This window comes from Melanotaenia boesemani, chromosome 5, assembly GCF_017639745.1.
Source record: "Melanotaenia boesemani isolate fMelBoe1 chromosome 5, fMelBoe1.pri, whole genome shotgun sequence".
Classification (NCBI taxonomy): Eukaryota; Metazoa; Chordata; class Actinopteri; order Atheriniformes; family Melanotaeniidae; genus Melanotaenia; species Melanotaenia boesemani.
The window spans coordinates 29,578,247-29,602,564 of NC_055686.1; the positions used below are offsets into that span (position 1 = coordinate 29,578,247).

Genomic DNA, 24,318 nt, shown 5'->3' on the forward strand with positions numbered 1-24,318 from the left:
TCTAAAACCTAAATGTTTCACTGGCTGAAATCCTACATGTAGAATGATCTGGAACAGTGGAAGTGCTTTGCATTAGTTCTGGTATTGGAGTAAAGATGAACCTAGCCTATGCTTTTAACCTGTAAACACTTCTCATTTCTTTAGATGTTTCCAGGAAACCAGAGATGATTGCAGCATTTTCCTAAAACTTGATCAAAGGCAAGGCAAGGCAAGACAGTTTATTTGTACAGCACATTTCATGTACAAGACAATTCAAAGTGCTTTACATAAAACAAAGGCATTACAGATATTAAAAAATAGTAAAAGGCATCAACACATAATCACAATAAAATAATAAATTACATTAAAATTATTAAAAGCAAGATAAATTAAAAAGTTAACATGCAGATTTCATGCATAAGCGCTTGAGAAAAGAAATGTTTTTAACTTGGATTTAAAAATTTCTACATTTGGTGAAAGTTTAATCTCCACTGGCAGTTTGTTCCATTTGTTTGCAGCATAACAGCTAAATGCTGCTTCTCCATGTTTAGTCTGGACTCTGGTCTGGACTAGTTGACCAGAGTCTTTGGATCTAAGAGCTCTGCTAGGTTTATATTTTCTGAACATATCACATATGTGTTCTGGGCCTAAACCGTTCTGGGATTTGTAAACAATCAGAAAGGTTTTAAAATCTATTCTTTGACTGACTGGAAGCCAGTGTAAAGATTTCAAAACTGGTGTGATGTGTTCAGATCTCTTAGTCCTGGTTAAAACTCTAGCAGCAGCATTTTGGATGAGCTGCAGATGTTTAGTGCTCTTTTAAGGAAGTCCTGTTAAAAGACCATTACAGTAATCCAACCTACTGGAGGTGAATGCATGGATGAGTTTTTCTTGGTCTTTCTGGGAGACTAAACTTTTAATTCTGTTGATGTTTCTGAGCTGGTAAAAAGCTTCTTAGTGAAGCTTTGATGTGGCTGCTGAAAGTCAGACCTGAGTCTATCAACACTCCCAGGTTACGAACTTGGTCGGTGATTTTAAGAGTCCGAGTCTCCAGATGTTTACCAATGCTGACCCTCTTCTCTTTGCTACCAAACAGAATAATCTCAGTTTTGTCTTCATTTAATTGTAGAAAATTCTCCTTCATCCAGGTGTTTATCTGCTCCAGACACTGACACAATAAGTCTATTGGACTACAGTCATCTGGTGACAGAGACACATAAAGTTGTATATCATCAGCATAACTTTGATAATTAATGCTATAGTTCTGTAATATTTGACCCAAATACAAGTTGAACAGAAGAGGTCCAAGGACTGACCCCTGGGGGACTCCACAAGTCATGGCCACTCGCTCAGATTCATAGCTGCCGATCGTAACAAAATACCTCCGGCCTTCTAAATAGGACCTGAACCAGTTAAGAACCGCTCCAGAAAGTCCAACCCAGTTTTCCAGCCTGTGCGACAGGATTCTGTGATCTACAGTGTCAAACGCAGCACTGACATCCAACAGAACCAGGACTGATACTTGACCAGAATCAGTATTCAACCTAATGTCATTTAACACTTTGACCAGAGCTGTTTCAGTGCTGTGATGAGGCTGGACTGAAATTTACCAAGATTTCCACTTTCACTTAAAAAGTCATTAAGCTGGTGAAATACAACTTTCTCAATAATCTTGGAAATAAAAGAGAGGTTAGAGACAGGTCTATAGTTGTTCAATTATAGAGGCATCTAGAGTCCTTTTCTTTAGGAGTGGCTTAATAGCAGCTATCTTTAGTGACTTGGGAAAAATGCCTGATGCCAGTGAGCTGTTAACTATCAGTAGGAGATCACTTTCTACTGAGGTAAAAACTGTTTTTAAAAAGTCAGATGGTGTCATGTCCAGAGTGCATGTTGTTGATTTCAAATGCCAAACTGTTTCTTGTAGGATTTTTAAATCAACCATTTTAAATTGCGACATGACATCCGAATTATTTCCGGGTTTTAGACACAGACTAGTTTTCTTGTGTGACTGTGTGGAATCAATATTTTGCCTAATTGTTTTAATTTTTTGGCTAAAAAAGTTGGCAAATTGGTTGCATTTCTCAGTGGAAATGAGCTCTGGGCTTATCTGTAAAGGAGGATTTGTAAGTTTTTCAATCATAGCAAACAGAGTGCGAGAATTGTTGACATTCCTGCTAATCATTTCAGATAAATGCAGCTCTCTGGCATTGCACAGCTCATTGTTATAGGTACGCAGGCTTTGTTTGTACAGCTCATAGTGAATTTGAAGTTTATTTTTCCGCCATTTCCGCTCAGTTTTTCTGCATTCTCTTTTTAGGCTGGTGACCACAGTGGTGTTTCTCCATGGTGTTTTTTGTTTGATCAAAGTGCTCTTGATTCTCATTGGTGCAACAGCATCCATTACATTCAAGACCTTCAGATTGAAATGATCCAGGAGTCCATCAACTGACTCTGCACTGGTTGTTGGTAGCATAGCTATGGCCTCCACAAACTTAACACTTGTTTTTTCATTAATGCACCTCTTTCTAACCGAGGAGCAGGTTGGTTGGACATTCTGAGTGATCAGTAAATCAAACTAAATACAAAAATGGTCAGACAAGGCCAAGTCAGTGACCACAACAGAAGAAATATCAACACCCTTTGAAATAACCAGGTCCAGAATGTGCCCTCGAATGTGGGTCGGTTCTTTTACATGTTGCCACAAACCAAACATGTCCAATATGGAAGAAATTTCCTTGATATCACCATTCGTCATGTTATCTATGTAAATGTTAAGATCCCCAGTTAAGATGACCATGATGGAGATGGAGTAAATAAGGCCAGAACAGTTTATAAAAGTCTAATGAGGTCTAAAGTCAGTATTTGGTATGACCAAGTCCATTTTCAGACAAGTTTTCTTGTAAGTGAAAATGAAAATGAGGAGGATCCAAAATCTGTTGCCTTGGAAGCGAAGTATAAATAAACAAGGATGGCTGGAGACGTTTCTACGATCCTCTGAGAGATTAATACTTAATGAAGGATCTACTAAGAAAGATTGTGTTGATAAATAGGGTTTTATTTATATGCAACCTGGAACTGCGTGTAAACCCGTGTAAAGGGTGTTAATTTTTACAGGAAACACTGCAAATTAGCCGGGGAATGTGAGCGAGCGGCATGGCTCGAGGTGTGATGGAATGCGTCATCGAGACGCATGTGCTGAATGCCTGTGAGGATATATAGTTAGAGCCCTGCAACACGATCATGCATCCACTCCCCCGCCTCTTAACCCAGCTGCTGTGTGGGCCCGCGGCCAGCAGAGAAAACCCTTAACACTCACCGGCTGCTTACTTAGCATGCATTCCAGCATCAGCAGCGCTAATCTGCCCCTGCAAGCAATTAGTGCGGAGGGAGATTTGCATCAGAAGATGGAAGCATTGACTTAATGTCAGCGGAGTCATCGACACCATACACTCTGAAATCTTCAGACTCATAGCGTCCCCCTCTTCTTTGTTAGTCCAGACCAATTTCTAATTTAGACACTATCAAATATCCACACCCTAATACATTAGAGTTCTAATTAATTATTTTTCAGCCAAAATGAGAATTGGAGCTACTCTTTAATGAACAACGCAACGTTGGTGCAGCTCCTGCGGCTGTAGGCGTCGCCAGATGAAGGCTCTGCAGACCCGACGTGACCAGACCAGACCGCTTTGTGGGGGTGGAGTGTGTGTGTGTGTGTGTGCATATCAAAAAGATTATGATCAGGTGTGTTTTATGGAGATCACATCACGGTGCTTTTGTATGAAACGTGTTTTATAAATAAAATTTGATTTGATTTGTAAAACGTTTAATTAACCATTTAACGTCTGAATTTATTTACAATCATATAAAAGCAAAATAACAAGCATAAAGAAAAAAATACAACAATGAAAATCACTGGATTCATATAAACATCAATTAAATATTAAATAAAAAAATAAATAAATAAGAATAAAAACTTTATTAAATAAATACAAATGAAAAGATAGAATTATTTGGTTTGTTGCAAATTTGTGACATTTGACATCAAGGGGTTAAATTACCAATAAATATCATCAAAATCTACAATAGTACAAAAGTTAAGTCAAAGAATGGTAAATTGCTTTAACTGGTTTTATTATGCATTTAATGGAAGATTTTTGTATTCAGTCAGTTGTATAAATTGTAATTAAAACCATATATCACCAATAAAACAGCTTATTTAAAATATATTTTACTGATTCCATTTAGAAAATTATTCCTCTGCTTTAAATCCATCTCTGTTAATACATTAAAACACCAGAATAATAACAGTACTAAACTTAAATTAAGCAGTATGACATTTTTTTTTAAAATTAAATTAAATTGAAGTTATGATAAATTTAAAACATAAAAAGAATTTAAAATGTATTTAAAAAGTTTTTATATGAAATTAAATTAAATCCTTTAAAAAACATGGAAATTAAATGTATTTTCACAGTTACAAGTTTTTCATGTTGTTTTATATTAGAGGTAAATTTGCAGTCCCTGACCGTGGTGGAGTCTGCACAGCCCGACGATCCAGTTTGTTCCACTTAAATGCTGCTTCTCCCTGTTTAGCCAAGACTCTGGTCTGGACTCTGGCCTGGATGCTGGCCTGGACTCTGGTCTAGACTCTGGCCTGGATGCTGGCCCAGACTCTGGTCTGGATGCTGGCCTGGACTCTGGCCTGGACTCTGCCCTGGACTCTGGCCTAGACTCTGGCCTGGACTCTGGTCTGGACACTGGTCTGGACTCTGGTCTGGACTCTCGACAGGACTCTGGTCTGGACTCTGGTCTGGACTCTAGTCTGAACTCTGGCCTGGACGCTGGCCTGGACTCTGGCCTGGAAACTGGTCTGGACTCTGGCCTGGACTCTGGAGTAGAGTCCAGACCAGAGACTCTGGTAGAGACTCTGGTCTGGACTCTGGTCTGGACTCTGGTCTGGACTGTGGCCTGGGCTCTGGTCTGGGCTCTGGCCCGGACTCTGGTTTGGACTCTGGCCTGGACTCTGGTTTGGACTTTGGCCTGGACTCTCAACAGGACTCTGGTCTGGACCCTGGTCTGGACTCTGGCCTGGACTAGTGGACCAAAGTGGATCTCAGAGCTCTGCTAGGTCTGTATTCTCTGAACATATCCCAGATGGATTCTGGGCCTAAACCGTTCTGGGACTGACTGGAAACCAGTATAAACTGGAAACCAGTGTAAAGATGTTATAACTGGTGTGATGTGTTCACATCTCTTAGTCCTGGTTAAAATTGCAGCAGCAGCATCTGGATGAGCTGCAGATGTTTACTGGTCTTACTGGGAAGTCCTGTTAAAGACCAGTACAGTAATCCAGCCTATTGGAGATGGATGCTTGGAGGAGTTTCTCCTGGTCTCACTGGGAGGCTAAACTTTTAATTTAGCCAAGTTTCCCTTACCCGGACGCTGGTCACCAGAACTTCCCTCTGGATCCGGGCCTTGAGGTGGGGCATGAAGGCAAGTGGCCGAGTCTTCGCCCATGGGGCCTGTTTGGGCTCAGATCGAAAGGGAAACATGGGCGCCTCTTTCGGATTCACCGCCTGTGGGAGGGCCATGGGCATCAGGTGCAATGAAAGCTGGGCAGCATCGAAGGCGGGGACCCTGGCGTTCCAATTCTCTGCTGCAGGACGTCAGCTCTCTGGCGGGTGAGGAGCCTAGCCTAGCTAAAGTTATCTGTCAGGAGTCATAAGGGTGAGGTGATAAATCCTGTTTCTTTAAATCAGACAGGTGGTCCATAGTGGTCTTTAATAAATAAAAAATCAAGTTCAACAAATGTTGATTCTGATGGCAGATTTTGGAAGCTACAGTATGAAGGCTAGCAGCAACTAACGTTAGCTAAGAGACAAGAAAATGAAGACTTTTGCATTAATATCACAACACATTTATTCATTGTCAAACAGCGTTTTTTTACTAAGTACCCACTCTAAACCTCTGTGGGTCTGGGTGGTGTAGCGTCACATTGTACAACCACTGTCCTTGACTTTGTAAGTTTTTCTAAATCTAAACACGTTTTTCTTTTTTCTTTCTTGTTTTGTTTTATTATTATTATTATTATTATTATTATTATTATTAATAATAATAATAATAATAATTTTATTCTAGCCCATAACTGTTAGTTGGTGGGAGGGAGGGATAGAAGTAAGAGTTGTGGAAGAAGAAAAGCACACAAACAGAGGAAAATATTGTCCAACCATCCTTTGAGCTATCTGTGAGCTAGCTTCAGTTTTATTCTAGGGTTGATCGTCCCAGTAAACTAGTACAACCATAAACCATGTGCAGGATTTGTAAACTGCTATTCTGAAAGCTTGTTTTTGACCTCCAGCAGTTGGGGGACCATAAGTAAACAACATTTGGAGAAAGGTGGAAAATTATGCTTCATTAATAATCTTACGTTAAATTACAGATTACTTGTCACCAGATGTCATCAGTAGGTATGTTAACCCTTTAAGCACCAATGTCGAAAAATTGTAAGAAGGACCAGTCCAGACAGAAAACTTAAACCTGTTCCCACTTTCCACCACTAGATGGCAGGCACGTAGGTAGCTGAGAGGATTACAGAGAAAGCAGCAAAATCATGTCTCACAGCTCAAGTTAACACAAGTTTTCACTGTTGATGAAGAACTTTCTCAGCTATCAGTATCTCTGGTTCTGGAGGGAATATTTATCTCCAGAGGATGATGATGATGGTCGTCTATCAACAGGAAAGTGATGCTTCTGTTAGAAACCATCCATCCATCATCATAACGTATCTGAAGCAGCATGTGAGAGATGAAACTCTGAAGCTTTACCTAACCGAGGAAGATGCCACAATACAAAATTAAGTGAGTAATTTTACTTCATAAACGCTGGTTCATCTTTGTCCAGACAAGCTTCCTGTATTAGGACCACATCTTGGCTGTAATTCACATTCAACCCAACAACTGATATCTGCCAAGTCAAGCTGGGAACTGGACTGGACGAGTTCTGGCCCACACCATAATTGCCAGCGCAGTAACTGAGCCATAAAGTAGCCTGGATTCAGTCTTTTATCTGGGACAGTCTGCCTACTCTATGGTAACCCTGGAGGAACATTCCTTGTACTGAAAAAGCTCAAGTTATAATTCGAAAGAGACACTAGATTCATATGTTCAAGGCACATGGTTTGAAATTTTAAAAGTATGTAAACATTGGGCAAGTTGTTGACGTATTAATAACACGCGGCCAAGACTTTATAATCTCATTTCTCTGTGTTAGTAATAGAATAGGTTTTCTTGGGTGACACCAGACAGGTTCTGTAATAAGTATACTGATAACAAGGAGTGCATCAAGTTAATGACAGCATTGGGAAAAATGCAACTTAATGAGCAACTTAAGTTATGAAGAAAGTGTGCTTTTCAAGGTCTTATTAGACCCAGAAATATTTGGAACCAGCATCAAGCAACCATCAGCACTGTGGTTTTTCCTGGCAGGGCTTTGAGTAAAACAAACATGAGAAAAACTAAAGTACACAAACCCAAATTACTGCAAATATAAATCAAATCAACACCATAGATTGTTCTGAATTTATGGGACAAATAAAACAGGTTTGCAGAACTGTTCCAAGTTTATTTCATTTTCACAGTGAACCACTAACAGCATCTGACATCACGTTGATATGACGCTGTACATTTGCACAACAGGTTTCCATTCAAAGTAAAGCACAGAACAAACCACAGTGTGTGTAAATGTTATTGCAGGATCAGGACCTGACAACTTCACAGAGAGAAACTTAAACATTCCTCATTAAACAAAGTAAAAAAGCTAAAACCTTCAATAAAAAAGTCACATTCAGCTGTGATGGTTTTTGCTTTGAACAACACAACGTAGAGCTTTCATTGGTTTATTTTCCCATCATCCTTAATCCCCTGCATGTCCCCATCTACTGCACCACTTTCTTCCTCAAACATCCACATCTCCATGGCAACCCTACTTCCTTCAACCCTCGCATCATATTTACTGTCTGTCCAGAAAGTTCATGCAAAAATCTCTGTAAACAGTCACAGAATCACACAGCGGAGCGTCCCAGCGTCGGGTCCTACTGTGGAAAAAATATTTACAAGTATAAACATTTACCTAATTTTCCAAGAAAACACAAAAACAGCTAAATCTGCACACATTCAACCACTGTACTGTTCTGTAAAACCCCAGAAGAAGGTTCTGGAAATGTGAACGTGTTATCACCCCGTCAGTTAACAACAGGTTCACATTAAATAGATATAAAGAAGATCAATTGAAGGGAATTGTTTATTTCTAGCATGGCATTCATGTAAATACCATAAATGTGGTAATTATTTAGATCAGTTGTTGACTTTGTGGCTCTTTACCATCAGCTCCTGTTCCTCTTCGTTCCCACCATAATGTCGTCATTAGAGGACCGAATGAAACCCACCAACACATGCAGGTTAAAATTAATTTTCATGTGTATAAATGGAAAATTATTGTCCAGTTTAGCAGGTGTTGAATGATTAAAATCATTTCAGTTATTTGTCCTGGTAGTAAGAGCTGTACGATATTGCAACAATATCGATCCGACACCAAGTAAACAAAGGGCTAGCATTGTAGATACCGGTGCTGATACCTTTTAACAGACCAGTCAACATTCATGCCTTAATGCAAAGAAATGAATCTGAAAACCAAATGCACTAATTTCTCAATGCAGAAACGAAGTTATTGCAGTTTTATTTGGCAGAGAAGGGGTCTGTAGTCACTTACTCATGACTTATAAAAAACTGTGTTATCTCAGTGAGAGAAGCTGATTGTCGGCATGTAGGTGCCATGTCTAACCAAATCCACCAAAAACCCACTCTATCTTCCTTATTTATTAAGATTCTGACAGTTTTTAAGCCTTAATAAAACAAATATAAATCGATGTCTGTACCAATGTTGGTATCGATATTATCAATATCGCAGATATAAATATTATGATATCGATAATAAGATATTATTGATATAGATAATATTATCTAATATCTAAATGTCCATAATATTGATACAAACGGGGCATCCATCTCAATATTATCAACATTTGATTAAATAATATCAATCCCAAAGTTGACATTGATATTATGGATATTTGAATGGATCTACCCACCCATAAACACGAACATACCCTCCATCTATTGGCTGCGTGGCATCGTGTCTGAGCTGCTGCCTGAACAAATATAAACAAAGTGACATATAGAAGGAAAACAGAAATGTGGTGTAAAGAACAAGGCTGGTTACAACAAAAGAAAGAAACAAGGATGATAACAATGAAAGAAGAGACTAAGAAATAAACGTAATGTCCTGTAAGGAGGAAAAAATCCACACAAAATTTCAGTACCTTTTTGATTTCTGTTTAAATTCTTCTTGTTATTCAATAACAATCCGAATCGCCCTTGTTTTTCAGTACCCTTTCTTAGGGGTCCCAATCTTACCGATCCAACCCTGAAGCTTGACGCTCTGCTATCTATTATCCAGCCCAGGGGTGTCAAACTCCGGTCCTCGAGGGCAGGTTTCATTGTTTCCCTGATCTAACACATCTGACTGAAATTAATGGGGTTATTGTGAAGAAGCTGACAAGAAGCTGTTGGATCCATTTGATTTTATTCAGGTGTGCTCGAGCAAGGAAATAACAAAAACCTGCAGCATAGCGGCCCTAGAGGACCAGAGTTTGACACCCCTGATCCAGCCGATACGCCGTCCACCAGCTAAGTGTACGGTTGCTGTGGAAACGCAACTGAGATCAGGGTTTACTGAACTTTTGTGATCACCGCTCAGTGTTTCTGGTACATTCCAAGCAGAGTTTCCACTAGCTAGGGAAAATAATTCAGACTATAGGAGCAACTGAGTGCACTTAATCATACATGTTTCTTTAAATTGTTTTGATGCTTTTTCATGAAAATGCCCAACAATGAAATTCTGTTTAAGTTCTCTTATCCAACAGGAATAAAGCAACTTTTGCCTCATGAGACCTCATCCAGATCCTTTCAGTTGACACATCATCACGTCCTCAATATTCTCAGTAAGCTTAGCTTAGCTTAGCTTAGCTGAGCTTAGCTTAGCGTTTGCATTGCAGATCTCGTCAGCTTTCACCTCAACATCCTCCTCTACCTCCTTTCTTTCTCCTTTTACCACATTTCTGTTATTCCTGCTACACGTTTCTTTATTTATTCTTTATTCCTTATTTATTTCATGTTCGCTCCTCATTCAGCTGAGTTGCACGCTAACATGAGCATGCAGCCGATGGATGTATGATCCGTCACGGTACAGTAGCGATAGACCTGCCAGCACAAATAACCTGCTGAAAGGAAGTTTCATGTAAATGAAAAGGAAGTTTTCATTTACATTTTTCTTCTGTATCAACCAATGTTGATGTTTTTTTTAATACAACTTTTGAATTTTGACTTTTTTCAGTGCCAGTTCACAAGATTCTCCAATCAGTTTAAAAAAAATAACACAGTCACCACATGTGAGCGTTTTCAGAGCAAAACATTTCAAGACCAAACGAAAAACAAATTCTTACATAAGGACTTTTGCAGTTTTTCCAACACCATCCAATGAGAAAGGAAGAAGTCTGCAATAACAGCTCCAACCGTACCCCACTAGCTACGGCATATAACAGAGAATAATACTTTCTGAGGCATAACGACAATTCAGAAACACCTGCATGAAATAAAAGAAGGATGGACTGTCCAGCAGTTCCACATTCAGATAAATAGTGTACAAAACAACTCAGTCAAAATAATACTTCTTAGTCAGAAAGAAGGAAAATCATAAAGACATCAGTCTGTGGGTTATGCGCTTATATCACAGCTCTCTATTTACCTGACTTTAAAATTCCAATTTACATTTTTGGTAAAGGCCAACAAGACATGGGGGAATAATTTACTACCATATTGAGCCATTAGAGGACAAAAAGTCTTTTCCCAAATGCTGCTATAAAACAGTACAGATTAACCCTTTAGGTGCCACAGTTAAAATGAGGGTAGAAATAAACGAAATAATGAACTTGCTAGTTTGATTAGGACTGAACTTCAATGAAAGATCATAGGGGAAAATAGAAAAAAATCTGTAATGTTTTTATAGCAGCTCTTTTGTCCTCTAATAAACCGAGAAGGTTGTAAATTATAAATCTAACACTGCAAAAAGATAAAGTAAAATAACCTTCATAGTCAATGTTGTTACTCATTTTTAGTATATTTAAATAAATATATCTAATAATCTATTAAATGGAAAATATTTTTCTTCTTAAAAACAGTGATATAACGTTTTAAAGGGTTTAAAAATTGAATAATTAAATATTTGGTATTTTTAATTCAGGCTAAAGTTGACAGAGAGATTTGATGATAAAAGTAGAAAAAAATGGTACACTACAAAATCTTATTATACGTTTTACATTTCAGAGTTAATTCATTTAAAATGTTGATGGTATGATTTTAATGTTTTCATTCATATAAATCAAATGCTGTCAACACTGACTTTTGTCTACTTTAAAGCAATAACAACAGAAATGGTAATAAACTCTTTAGTTGTACGAATAATTTGCTATATTTGTGCAAACATTAAGACATAATAACAACATCATTTGGGTAAGAAATATTTGCATTTCTAATTGTAATCACCAGTTATGGCTAAAGTTTTCTCCATTTAAATTCAATTAATATTTTTTACATTCCAGTGACAAAAGTAGAAATGTATTATTGCACAAACTCAAATATGTGAAGCAGCTCTTTCATACAAATACCTGAACCATTAAATTCACCATCCAAATGAACAAATATGAAAAACAGTGAAGACGAGGGGGCGGAAACTCAAAGCAGTCCAGGATCTTCTCAAAACTCACCTGTTGGGAATCAAGAAAACAAAACAGAGACATCTTGTGAACAACACCAACAGTTAAAACACCAAAACCAGGTGACCAATGAGTTTCCATCAATTTAGTAATAAACACATTTAATGTCTACAGTCCCTGTTTCCAGAAGTTCTATTAAATGCAAAGTAAATCTGTATTTTAATATAAATATTTAATAGACACAATGAAAAATAAATGAGTCTTTACCTAAATACAAACAAATTTAGAACTGGGTGTCAGTAATACACTTTAAAGAAAAAAAAAGTTGGCAAATGTGTAATAACATTCTGACAGATTCTACAATTAGTAGAGAAAATACTACTGGCAAGGGTGTCACAATTGGGTATAAAAGGACTGAGTAAGAATGGCTTATTGCTCACCACTTTGTGGTTCACCAAACTCTGTCAGAGAATCGTCAGTTTAATAAATACATTTGACTGGCACTAGTTTAAGTATTTTGAAATTATTACTTAGCCTTGAATAAAAATTCATCCATCATTTTATTATCTTCATTCTCTTTTCTTTCTTTGTCATTTTGCTCTGTGTGTGTTGCATTTTAAAAACTTTTTAATCTCTAGACTGATTATTTTAATTTGTTAAAAAATATATTTCAGCATGTCTATCATTGTATATTTCCTATGTCAAATATTTTTAAAATAGGTAATTTTTTAGAGATGTGATTTGTGACAAAAATTGATTTCAAACCTAATAAAATATGTTGTATCTTTGAACACTCACCTTTTGAGTGTTCAAAGATGAAAATGAACTTTTACTAAAAATGAACATACGATAAACCTTCTAACTGAAAAATGAAGTAGGACGAGCTGATTTTTACAAGTTTAATGAATAATTTCATTACATATCCATCCATCCATCCATCCATCCATCCATCCATCCATCCATCCATCCATCCATCCATATTCAATCCTAAACTGATTAAACTGGAAACAGTTTGGTCCTTGCTGTGCCTGGAACTTCTGAATGTTTGCTGTGAAATGATGCTCCAGACATTTTATCTTGACGTGTGTTCTCACATGCCTCCGCTCCAGAACATGTCTAGAACATTTCAGGACTCCGGTGAAGGTGTGTCAGCTGCTTTAGTTGTGTTCATGCAAAGCTCTAAGACAGGGCTGGCCCAAGCTTTTATGGGGCTGAATTTTATCTGGAGGACCCCCGACCACCACAACACCACTGCTACTCAGCTATTACTGGGGACCATACTGGTACTCATACCAGTATGGTTTTTAACCTCACTGTGGTAGCAAATTCAGACAAATGGTCTGATATTAATTTTTCCTTTTTTAAATGTTGAGCTTACTGAAATTATATTTGAAATAAAAAGAAAACATCGACAGATATTTAGCGTAAAGAAACCAAGTTTAACTGGACTAAACACCCATTCTTCCTACACAAACAGCTGATTTGTCTTTAACTTCTTACATTAGTGAACCTCAGACATTTTAGATTGTTCCATGGTGGAAAAAACTGCACATGCACCGTGATTAAATCAACATGCAACCATGATCAAAACTGTATAAGAGAATTTAAATTATTCAGTGATTTAATTTTGTTTCTCTTCTTGAAATTAACATATCTTGACATTTAAAGTGGTGGCCCCGAGTTTGCTTGTGCTGTCTCATCTTTGAGGAAGAAAAAAGGTTCCTCTGGGATCCCAACTGGAAGTTTTTGTATTTTCTATCTACACTTATGAAATCCTTCTCATGCAAAAGCCATTGTTAAGGTTTGCAACATGGTCATTTTTATTTATTTGGAAGAGGTATTCTAATAACTCAAGTATGAACGAAACCTGTGGTGAACTCCCCCTTTGATGTTTTAAAACCAAACTTTAGACCAGGGGTGTCAAACTCTGGTCTTCGGGGGCCAGTATCCTGCAGGTTTTCATTGTTTCGATGATCTAACACACCTGAATAAAATCAAATGGATCCAACAGCTTCTTGTCAGCTTCTTCACAATAACCCATTAATTTCAGTCAGGTGTGTTAGATTAATGAAAACAATGAAAACTTGCATGATACCGGCCCTCGAGGACCGGAGTTTGCTTTAGACCTACCGTCTTAGACTTGTTTTAGCTGAATTTAATCTATTTTCTTCTTTTTAATTTGTTCATCATTAAATTGAATCATGTAAATATTAATTTAATTATCTATTTATTTATTAATTCATTACAGAAATTTACCCAATACATTTTTAATTAAAAACAGATATGTTTTTATTTCTAAATTAATTTACTTTAACATTTTAATCTAGTTTCATTGTGTCATTATCTATTAAACTTAATATTTTATTTCATTTAATCATCCTGATTCAATTTTCTTTTTTTTTCAAATTTTTTTATAGTCTATCACCTTCGCGATCCCCCAATGACTAGAATATACAATCCTTTCAGCATTTTAGAATTGGGGTGAAAGAGATTGGTTGTTTATAATACTCATGCTTATTTTTTTATTAATTTTTTTTGTATTTGATTATATTAACAATCTATTTTATTTCAAGGCACCTTTCAAAACCCTAAACAATACCAACAAACAAGGCATAACATCACTGACATGAATGAGAAATGGACATTAAATCAAAATATTTAATGGAAAAAAAAAAAAAAAAAAAAAAAAAGTGAAATAGTGCCAAAATTAAATAAACTAATTTATCCCGTAGATTTGGTTCACAGTAGAAGAAGAAGACAGTTGGTGTTTATGCTGCTTAGTTTAAGAAAATGTGAAGAGAACCAGATGCTCACCAGGCCAGTGAAGTTTGTTGAGGCACGACCCCCAGATAGCATGTGCTGGTGTTCACGACCCCACGAAGACTGAGTGGTTAATGTGTGATATATCAGATGGGTTGTCCTGCAGCACCCTCTAAATGTAAGGCTGGAAAACTGTCAGAATCTACATAAATAAGGAGGATAAAGTGGTTTTTGGTGGATTCTGTTAACGGTGTAACAAAGCAACTACATGCCTAAAAACTGCTTCTCTTACCAAGATAATGCCAAATCAGATTTTTAATATGGCATGAGTTATAACTTAGTTGCTTATGTATTAATGCGTTAACATATTAACATTTTAATGCCTGAATTTCATTACAATTAAAAAAATGAATAAAGAGGAAAAAATTAGGACATAAATTAATGGAACAGAATAATGTACAATTTAACATTGGATTAATCCAGTGTTTCTCAGTCCAGGTCCTCGGGACCCCCTGCCCTGCATGTTTTAGATGTAGCCCTACTTTAAAACCTGAATTAAATGAATAGCTCATTAACAGGCTGCAAAGAACTTGGTGAAGAAGTTCATTAATTTGATTCAGGTGTGTTGGAGTAGGAACATGTCTAAGACATGCAGGGCAGGGGGTCCGGAGGACCTGGATAGGGAAACACTGGATTAATCAATAACAACAAATAAATTAATTGTAATAATAAATAAATAAATATTTTAGAAATAAATACACACATAAAAGTGAATAAAATCAAATATATAAATAAAATAGAATAACTAGATATAAATAAATAAATAATAAACAAAGACATGAAGTAGTTTGATGGAAATTTGCGGCACTAAGTATGAAGGGATGAATTCCACAGATTATTGTATTAACACAATCATTTTGATAGCACCAATAAAAATCCCAAAAATATTTCCTAAATTTAAGCTGTATTTTTTTTTTAAACAATGACCTGGCAACCCCCTGAAATTATCTCAGGATCCCCAGTTTGGGAAAAACTGCATGACGCTGGTCTGGTGGAAATGGAAAAACACAACATGGTGTCATCTGCATAGCATTAAATTTACTTTGTGCTACTCTCTGTTTCTTATATAAATACTGTACAGATGAAGTTGACTGACTGACTGACTGACTGACTGACTGACTGACTGACTGACTGACTGACTGACTGGTGGGTGGATGGGTGGATGGATGGATGGATGGATGGACAACTGTGTCTGCTCTGTGCGATTTAAAAGTATGTTTCTCCATGATCTCCACGATCTGTTTACTCTATGAACATAACTGAGCTCTCCAGTATGTGGGTCTTGTTGTGAGATGAGAAGGGGAAGTCCAAACGTTCGCCCATGGTGCAGCTGCAGCTATTTACTGCTGTGCATCATACTGTGTTTATGTAACGAAGCTGGCTTCTCACCCTCAACGGCTTTAAATGACAGCTCCTATAAAAAGCTGGCTGATACTGACCTGCCAGCCAGAAGCTTGACAACCGGCGTCAGCTGAAGCTTTTCTGTGCACACAGATAATAGATACCAGCCATCGCCTGACCTTTATCTCCAACACACACATGTTCACACAGACACACATGGGAACACCTTGCCTATGAGGAATCTTATATCAATATTACCCTCTAAACATCTGGTTTGCCTGTAAGTGCTAACCCTTGCTCAGGTGTCAACTGCAAACTTTACAACCATACTATGTCTTTTTTTCTCATAACGTCTGGCAAATCCTAGTAAATGACCGTTTTCTTATAGCACTGTACAGTTGCTAGAATATTTAAAAATTCATACAATTGCTTTAACCTAAATTTGTTTGTCTTTATGTTTTTAATGGTAAAAATAGCACCCAAGTCCGCTTGTCGACATCTAATATCTTGCAGCTTTTAGATGCGTCCCTTTTCCAACACACCTGAATCAAATGGCTGAATTCCCTCATCCGCATGCCATTCAGCTCTGAAAGGCTGGTAATGAGCCTTTCATTGGATGCAGGTGTGTTGGAAAAGGGATGCGTCTAAGGTGCAGGATAGTAGATCTCCAGGACCGGACTTATGTAAGCACCCCTAGCCTAAAACAAGTCAGTACTGTTCAGGTCTTGGTTCAGTTGGGGGTTGAAACATTCTGGTGGATTACTTTGCCTTCACACTGCACTTAGTTAAAAGAGCTAATTTTAATAGTGTATTCCCTCAGAGGTGGTGCTGCAATGGACAAGAAAACCAACAACAACACTTTGGGGTAAAAATGTGACGGAACCATGAACCGCCAGTTTCCTCCTTCTCAGCTGATCCATAAACACACGCAGCAAGAGAGAAAAGCTGATCAGGTGATCATCGACAGCCATCATGATTCACGGAGCAACATGAGAAAAGAGGAAGGAAGCAGCTCCTGCACAAACAGAGAGAGCAGCCATGTTGGTGTAGAACGCAGGATGAGTTTAAGAAAAAAATGCAGGAAAAGTTCGGGTTCGGGTGTGGCTGATCTTTTACATCACGCTACTCCATGTCTCGCCGCCATAACAGGAATGACGCATGTATGGGGCTTGTCATGCGTTAAAAATATTAACACAATTAATTACACAATTAATTAATTACACAAATTAGTTAATGCATTTACACACTCACACACACACACACACATATATATACACACATATGTACATATAGAACTGGGCTCCTCTCTGCTCTCTTTACTCTCCATGTAGAAATATCTGATGCTGTTGCTGTCATTCATTTGTGTTTCTCTTTTTCTTTCACAGCAAGAATCCCTGGATTAGAGTTCTGCTGCTTGTTGACCCCTCTTTTCTGTCCTCGACTCTAACCAGACCAGGAAAATGGCTGTTCTTCCTGGTCCTGGTTCCGATGGAGGTTTTCCTTCCTGGTTCTGGTTCTGAGGTTTTTCTCTCCTCTGTCTCCTCGAGCAGCTCAGGATGGAGGATTGAATCAAAGAGAAGATCTGATCTGATTTGTTGGTTTCCATTGCAGGGTCATTATTATATGGACACAGTTAGTATAAACTGGACTAATGTGGCTCATAATGGATTTATTTTAATTGGATTATAATTGGACTACATTGAATTGGACTGAACTGGACTGTCTGTATAAGTGATTTGAGATTAATTTGTTGTAAACTAGTGCTGTATAAATTAAGCTGAATTGAACTGAAGGACGCTTTGGAGTCCAATGAGGAAAAAATCTAATTCAGTCTAGTTTATTATAATTCTTGTGATACTGATAATATATAATAATTTTTAATTAGATCATTTTTAATGTAAATAGAAAGATGAGGGTTTCTATGCAACCCCAAAATGATGAAATTTATAAACGGAGTAAATTCAGACCTGATGTCTTTAATGAAACAAAGATGTCACACATTAACCGTCAGATTCCAGATATCTGATTTTTGTTTTCTCAAGAACAGTTTATCCAGATTTTTATGCTGATATTTTCTTGACAACAGAGAAACAGTCGGAGTGACTCACCTGTCCAAATGTTCGCCGGCCTTCATCTGTGCTCTACCACGAAGCTCATGGTGGTCCCATCGAATGAGGGTGGGGCGACGATCCGGGGCCCTTGCTGGGAAGTGATGCTGATGACCGGCTGCTTGATGCCGGAAAAGCCGTGTGTCTGCCTGCTGATGCCAAACTGCTGCTGAGGACCTGGAGCAGCCTGGGGAGATTTTCCGGTGGCCATGTAGAAGGGGGTCTCCATGTACATTCCCTCAGTCTGCTGAGAAGAAGCCTTCTCACCACCATCTGCATCCAACAACACCTGAGACTGCACCAGCGTCCGGGCAGGTATCACTGAAGGTGTGGGCATGAAGCCTGGGTAGATCATGTAGGTGTGACCGTATGCTCCGGGGCTGAGGGCCAGCGGTGACATGGGCATGGGTACGGGGGTCATGGGGGGCTGCGGCATGGGGACGTCAACATATTGACCTGTCTCTGGGTCAAAGAGGCGTTTAGTAGCTGGCTGCACTGGAGTGTCCACCAGGTAGTAGTTTCCAGTGGTCGGATCCAAGAGCATCTTCCTCTGGGTGGCCTGGAAGGGGTCCAGAGTGGGAGCTGGAGTCATCGCTGGGGAAAAGCAGTACACCTGTGGCTGACTGGTGTGCAGCCCCAGTGGTAAGGAGTGATAGATGGTAGCAGAGGGAATCTCTGGAGAACGGGTCTCCATCACAATGCTGGAGCGTTTTGTCTGGTTCTGGTCCTCCTGGACCCTGATGCCAGACCCATCATGTCCAGGAGGAGAGTTTGGGTCTGACTGGGTGGTGAACATGTACACAGATGTTTTCTCAGCAGCTGGAGGCTGTTTGCAGTTGCTGGGGTGTGATTTAACCGGAATGGTTAGGTAGTTCTCGTTGTCAGCTGATGACCTGGAGAACTGATGCTCAGATCTGTCCACATCTTTAAATTCAGCCCCTCCGTTTCCGTTTAACCTGGTCTGGCTGATTTTCAGAGACACCGGCAGCTTTGGAGACTTGGGGACAAAGTTTTTGCTGCTGAGAGGCATCTGTGTGACGCTGTTCTGCTGGCGGATATTTGCAGCTGGTGAGGGTTTGGAGGTGTTTTTGCTTCCTGTGGTGTTGAAGGCCTGCATGGACTTGGCAGGAAGCCTGTCATCACGGCTGCTGGAAACCTGCAGGGCCTTTAGCAGCTCTCTGTCTTCCCGCCTCAGCAAGCTCTCCGTGCCGGGAGAAGCTGCTATCGCTGGTGGCGTCTTGTCTGTGTTTGGGTAGGAGTCTCTTCTAACCACCTTGTCCATGTTGGACCCTCTCGCTTCTTCCTCCTCGGACCCTCCCTGCTCCTCGCTGGAGATCAGCGACAGCACGTGGCTGTCCACTAGGGGCCGGGGCTCACGCTTCCTTTTCCACTCATTTTTCTCAAACACATAAAGCTGCTCCATAGTTTTCACAGCAGCCTGGAGCTTCTCCAGAGCCACTTGGTTTGTTATCTTTGATTCAGGCTTCTTTTCTGTCAGATCTGATACTTTATCCTGCTTCTTAGAGTCTGTTTTGCTTTCAGTTCCCACCCCACTGCTTCCCTCAGAGGGACTGTTGGACAGAACTAACGGGGCTCTCCCTGTTCCCCTCTGAGAAGGAGCCAGTCTGGCGCCCTCTGGAGACGACTTGTCTGCGTCAAACGGCTCCTGTTTGATTAAATCCAGGTTTTCACACTCTTTCCCAGCATTGTTAGTGTTCACAGATTGACATTTTATCACTATGGGGGAGACAGAATTAGGATTCCTGTAGTGCATTTGTTTCTTTTGCTCTGGATGGCGGTCAGCTGAGACAACGTTGGAATTGTTTTCGTTGTTATCCAAAGAAACAAAGTGATATGAACTTTTAACTAACTTGCGCACATCTCTAACTTGGTGAATCGGCGTTTGCAGTTTCCCTTTATTATCTCTGATGTCTCTAACCATGAAGTGCGGGACTTTATCCGAAGACTCACCCTTTAAGGCCGCAGCCAGCGCTTGGCATTTGAAGTCATCTGTTCTGATACAGCTGGGAGCGCTAGGGCGCAAATTAGGAGAGCGCAGTTTGGAGACACCGACAGGTTCAGTTTTATAGTCTCTAACGCTCCTCAGGTTTATTTTGATTTCCGGAGATTTCGATGTTGCCAAACGCCTGGAGTCTGTGATGTATAAAGCGTTGTCAGAGCGCAGTTTGATCCCGCTCTCGTCTCTAGATTGGGAATAATCTGTGCGCTGCAGCTGTTGACCGATTTCTCCGTCGCTGGACAGCAGTTGGATACTTGGCACAAACAAATGAGACATTTTAGTCAGTTTGCTGCTGGCTGCTGAGTACTGATCCCCCTCTCCCTCTTTGTCATGAGCTGAGAGCAGCTTGTCCTCCAGAGTTCTATCGTTTTTATGATCCTTTTGAAACCCTAGATCCTCGTCCCTCCAACATCTGAACGCGCTATTTTGGCTCCGAAGCAGCGTGCTTTTGGACGCGTCCAATGCGCCTTTTTTAGTATCGATTCCACCTTCATTCACCGGCTGTAAATTAGTTTCTGGTGCGGGAACGCTCGCGTCTCGTCTCCGGGAGTCGCTCTTGGTATCACACGAGCCGCTGTCCACGATGTCCCCTAATTCATCCACGCACATTATAGCGTAGTCCGAGCTACTCTCAGAAAACCTGGAGCTCTGCCTCTGCAGCTCTCTGCTGCCCTTCGCTCTGTGCGCGTCGCTCTCCTGGTGCGTAAAGCACGAGGAAGACGTCCGATGTGGCTCAATGATCTCCCCTCTCTCCATCTTGCGCTCCTGTTCAAACTGCATTTTCTTGGAAATGACATTTTTGATCAGGCTCGAGGCGAATATGGCTTTCTTGTGCGTGCCTTCCATGGTTTTAAAGGGCGACTCGCTGACCCCTCTCCTCTGGCTGCTTAGAAAACTGTTGGTAACTTCATCTCTGGAACGTGATCCCCCAGCGTTTTGTGTAAAGTTAGTGCCTCTTTCTCTCCCAGACGTACCCGAATTGACATTGCAACGAAAATTAAGTGTCTCAGTGAGCCTGATCACCCCACTGGGGCCTTGACCAAACTGCCCCATCAGCTGTATTTTGTTTGGGTTGCCATTCAGAGTGAAGATCTTGCTGGTGGGCGGTTTGATGCTTGCCAGTGCAACTCCTTTATAACCTCTTTTGTCTATGTTTTTCGCTATTTCAAATGAGTTTTGACAGGAAACAAGACTTTGGTCTAATCCCTGTGACATATTCACTTTCCCATACTTCAGGTCTACAAACGTGGACCACCTGTTAATGCCTATGCCATGCTCTGAGGCTGAGGACTCACTGGAGGTGCTGAAATTGATGGCATCAAAGTAAGGATAAGCCAGGCTCTTGAAGGCTCTGGCTGTCAGGTTGCGCACCTCCTTGTCAGCGTCGTCCAGTTCGCTGACAGCGCTGGACGTACCACTGGAATACTCGGTGACCTCCTTTCCCCTGAATTTGCCGCCAAAGTGCAAGCGTCCGGGCGCGGCTATGAAGCACTTCGCCGTGTCACACAATGTCTCTGCCTTCCCATCAACTCCTCTAAACACATAGCGGCTCATGTCTCCGGAGCGCCTGGCATGATAAAGAATATTTTCCTGTTCTTGAATGTTGCTAGGGCCATTTATAGCTCTGGAAGTGGTTCTGATTGACAGGTGGATCTGTCCCCCGCTGTTGCCACCACACTGCTGCTCCAGCTGGGACTTTGACGCGCTCTCATCTGAGCTGGTGAACTTGGCCGGATCACTTTCATGCAGAGTGCTGACTGCTGCTGCTGCGCCCTGAGTGTCAGGAGGCGGCCGGTCGTCCCCCCTCTCCCCCGCTCCATCACTCTCAAACGCATAATCAACAAATGAGTATGCCTGGTGGTCATCCTCGAGATCCCAGCTGGTAGAGGAGGAGGCGACCCCGAGGTCGTAGTCCCCCTCATGGTCAGAGAGCTCGGACAGCTGAATCTCGTGCGTGGTAATGTAATGGGACTCGTCCTCCGTTACGCACGGGCCTGAGTCATCAGAAAGCACCAAACTGACAACATCCTCTTCCTCGTAATCATCTGACTCACTTCCCCTGCTCAGATAATTACCTCCATCCTGTAAATTCTCTGCTTGCGAGTTTTTATCCTCATCTCTTTTGGAGACGTCCGGATGCGTCGTGGAGCGCGCATTCCTATCTCCCAGTTTGAGGCAATCTTCAGGCTTTTTCACGCAAGGAGGAAAAGATGACGAGGATGGATGAGGAACGTTGTTCTTGGTGTCTCCTCCACGTTTATCTTCGTTCGTTTCCACCTCATTGGTTGGCTCCGTTGCGCAAAGAGCTCCAGCGCCACCGCTGTTGGACATTTGGGTTCTCCCACAAAAGCGGAGTTCGTCCTCCGGTTTTCCTCCGCTTGTCTTCGCGTTTTCTGTCTCCAATTCAACGTATTTGGTTTCGTCTCGCTTTTCCAAGAAATGCTCTCCCGCTTTCCGGAGCAGATCCATCACCTGCTGGCGCGCTGCCGCCGTTTCCGCGCAGCTTGGTTCTGTTTTCATGTCTGAGCTGGCGACTTTTTAGCACACATTTGATGTCTGAAACAAAAGAATCGGTAGAGACGCAGCCACCCGGGAGTCCGTCGACTTCCAGGCAGAGAGATGGAGCGGCAAGCAGAGCTCCGTGTCCGAAGAGACAGACTCCGATGACACCGGGGCGCTCCAGACATTCCAGCTCACCGCACGTGAAGTCTCGAGCCGGGTATCTTAAAAAAGTGCAGAGACATTACTTGGTACTGTCTAGGACACATGACTCTCAAGCTGAGGTTCGCGGACCATCAGGGGTCGTTAGGACCTTTCTGCAAAATTCAGATTTTTACTTTGCATCAGCCCCATCTGTTCGCCTGCTTGTTAACACAAATATCCAACCAGCCAATCACACGGCAGCATGTAGTCATGTAGACATGATGAAAAAGACTTGCTGAAGTTCAAAATGAGCATCAGAAGAGGAAGAAAGGGGATTTAAGAGACGTGGCATGGTTGTTGGTCTGAGTATTTACTGGGATTTTCATCCGCAACCTTTCATCTAGGGTTTCCAGAAAATGGTCTGAAGAAGAGAAAATATCCTGCGAGAAGCAGTTGTCTGGACCAGGATGCAGCAGAAGACCACACCGGGTGCCTCCTGTCAGCTAAAAACAGGAAGCTGAGGCTACAATTCACACAGACTCACCAACACTGGACAATAGAAGATGGAGAAACATTGCTGGTCTGATGAGTCTCCATTTTAGCTCCAGTCCACATTCAGATGCTAGGCTCAGAATCTGCTGGAAACATCATGAAAACATGGATCTATCCTGCCTTGAGGAACATTTCCAACACATTGTTGAATATCTAAACCACCAAGGCAGCTCTGGCATTAGCAAGGTGGACGTGATAAAGTGGATGGTGGGTGTAAAGGCAGACTAAGTTTACATATAAATCTGAACTGAATTAATTCCCTTCTAGGGATATCCCAAAAATCTCTGCAAAGACACAATAAAGATGATGTTGAGTGTAAATAATAATGTGATGTGTAACCCTGTAAAAAGATCTCCAGGCGCAGCCTGAAGCACTGAGGACGACTTGCTGGCTGTTTTTAAAAATAATGGTGAGCTATGCTAGTCAGGAAGGAATGTTTGCAGGGCTGTGGGCTGACTCCACACATGAAGACAACATGGCAGATAAACAGCCGAGTGAGAACAGCTCAGCAGCAACATGTCAGCTGTTAAAGAGGCGACTGAAACTCCCAGGGGGTCAGTCTGGAGTCCAGAGACCACCAGGGGCCTTTTGGAGATGACTGGTTTTCCAAAGCATTTGTAGGTCACAGTTTCCTTCTGGGAGGAAGAGTTGTAAACACGATGCAACCAAGGCTTTCCAAGACTGGATATCAGAAAAAAACTTTTACAGGAAGCAGCACATTAACATTTTAAACGTCTTATTGTGACAGCATCATTTTGTGGTCATCATCATTAGTTGACTTGACCTTTGTCATTTTATTTTGTTTGCTTCTGTTGACTCCTGGTTCCAGATTGTGCTTTTCATTCTTTTGGGTTTCACTAATCAGTGACTGACCTTAAACACATCGTTTGATCTTGATGTTACTACCTCCATTTCTCCAGCTGAGCTGGGGTCGTAATACCCAAATAAAAAGGTCTGGGGTCTAACTGAACAGGAAGAAAAATGTAACAACAGATAAGATGGTGAACCATGGTGAATGACGGAAA

At 40.7% G+C, this 24,318-nt stretch overlaps 1 protein-coding gene across 1 annotated transcript; it reads right to left on the reverse strand.

Annotated features, from left to right (window-relative positions):
- Positions 1–11,344: 11,344 nt before the first annotated feature.
- Positions 11,345–22,618, reverse strand: c5h4orf54 (chromosome 5 C4orf54 homolog). Its single transcript, XM_041984463.1, has 2 exons — positions 18,079–22,618; positions 11,345–11,860 (listed from the first exon to the last, which is right to left on the reverse strand). The coding sequence occupies exon 1, from the start codon at positions 22,616–22,618 to the stop codon at positions 18,101–18,103; it is 4,518 nt and encodes a 1,505-aa protein (XP_041840397.1). The 3' UTR covers positions 11,345–11,860; positions 18,079–18,100.
- Positions 22,619–24,318: the final 1,700 nt, after the last annotated feature.

What these genes read in the sequence shown, in the direction of transcription:
- c5h4orf54 (XM_041984463.1), bottom strand. Translation starts at nt 22,618, where the DNA reads ATGAAAACAGAACCAAGCTGCGCGGAAACGGCGGCAGCGCGCCAGCAG.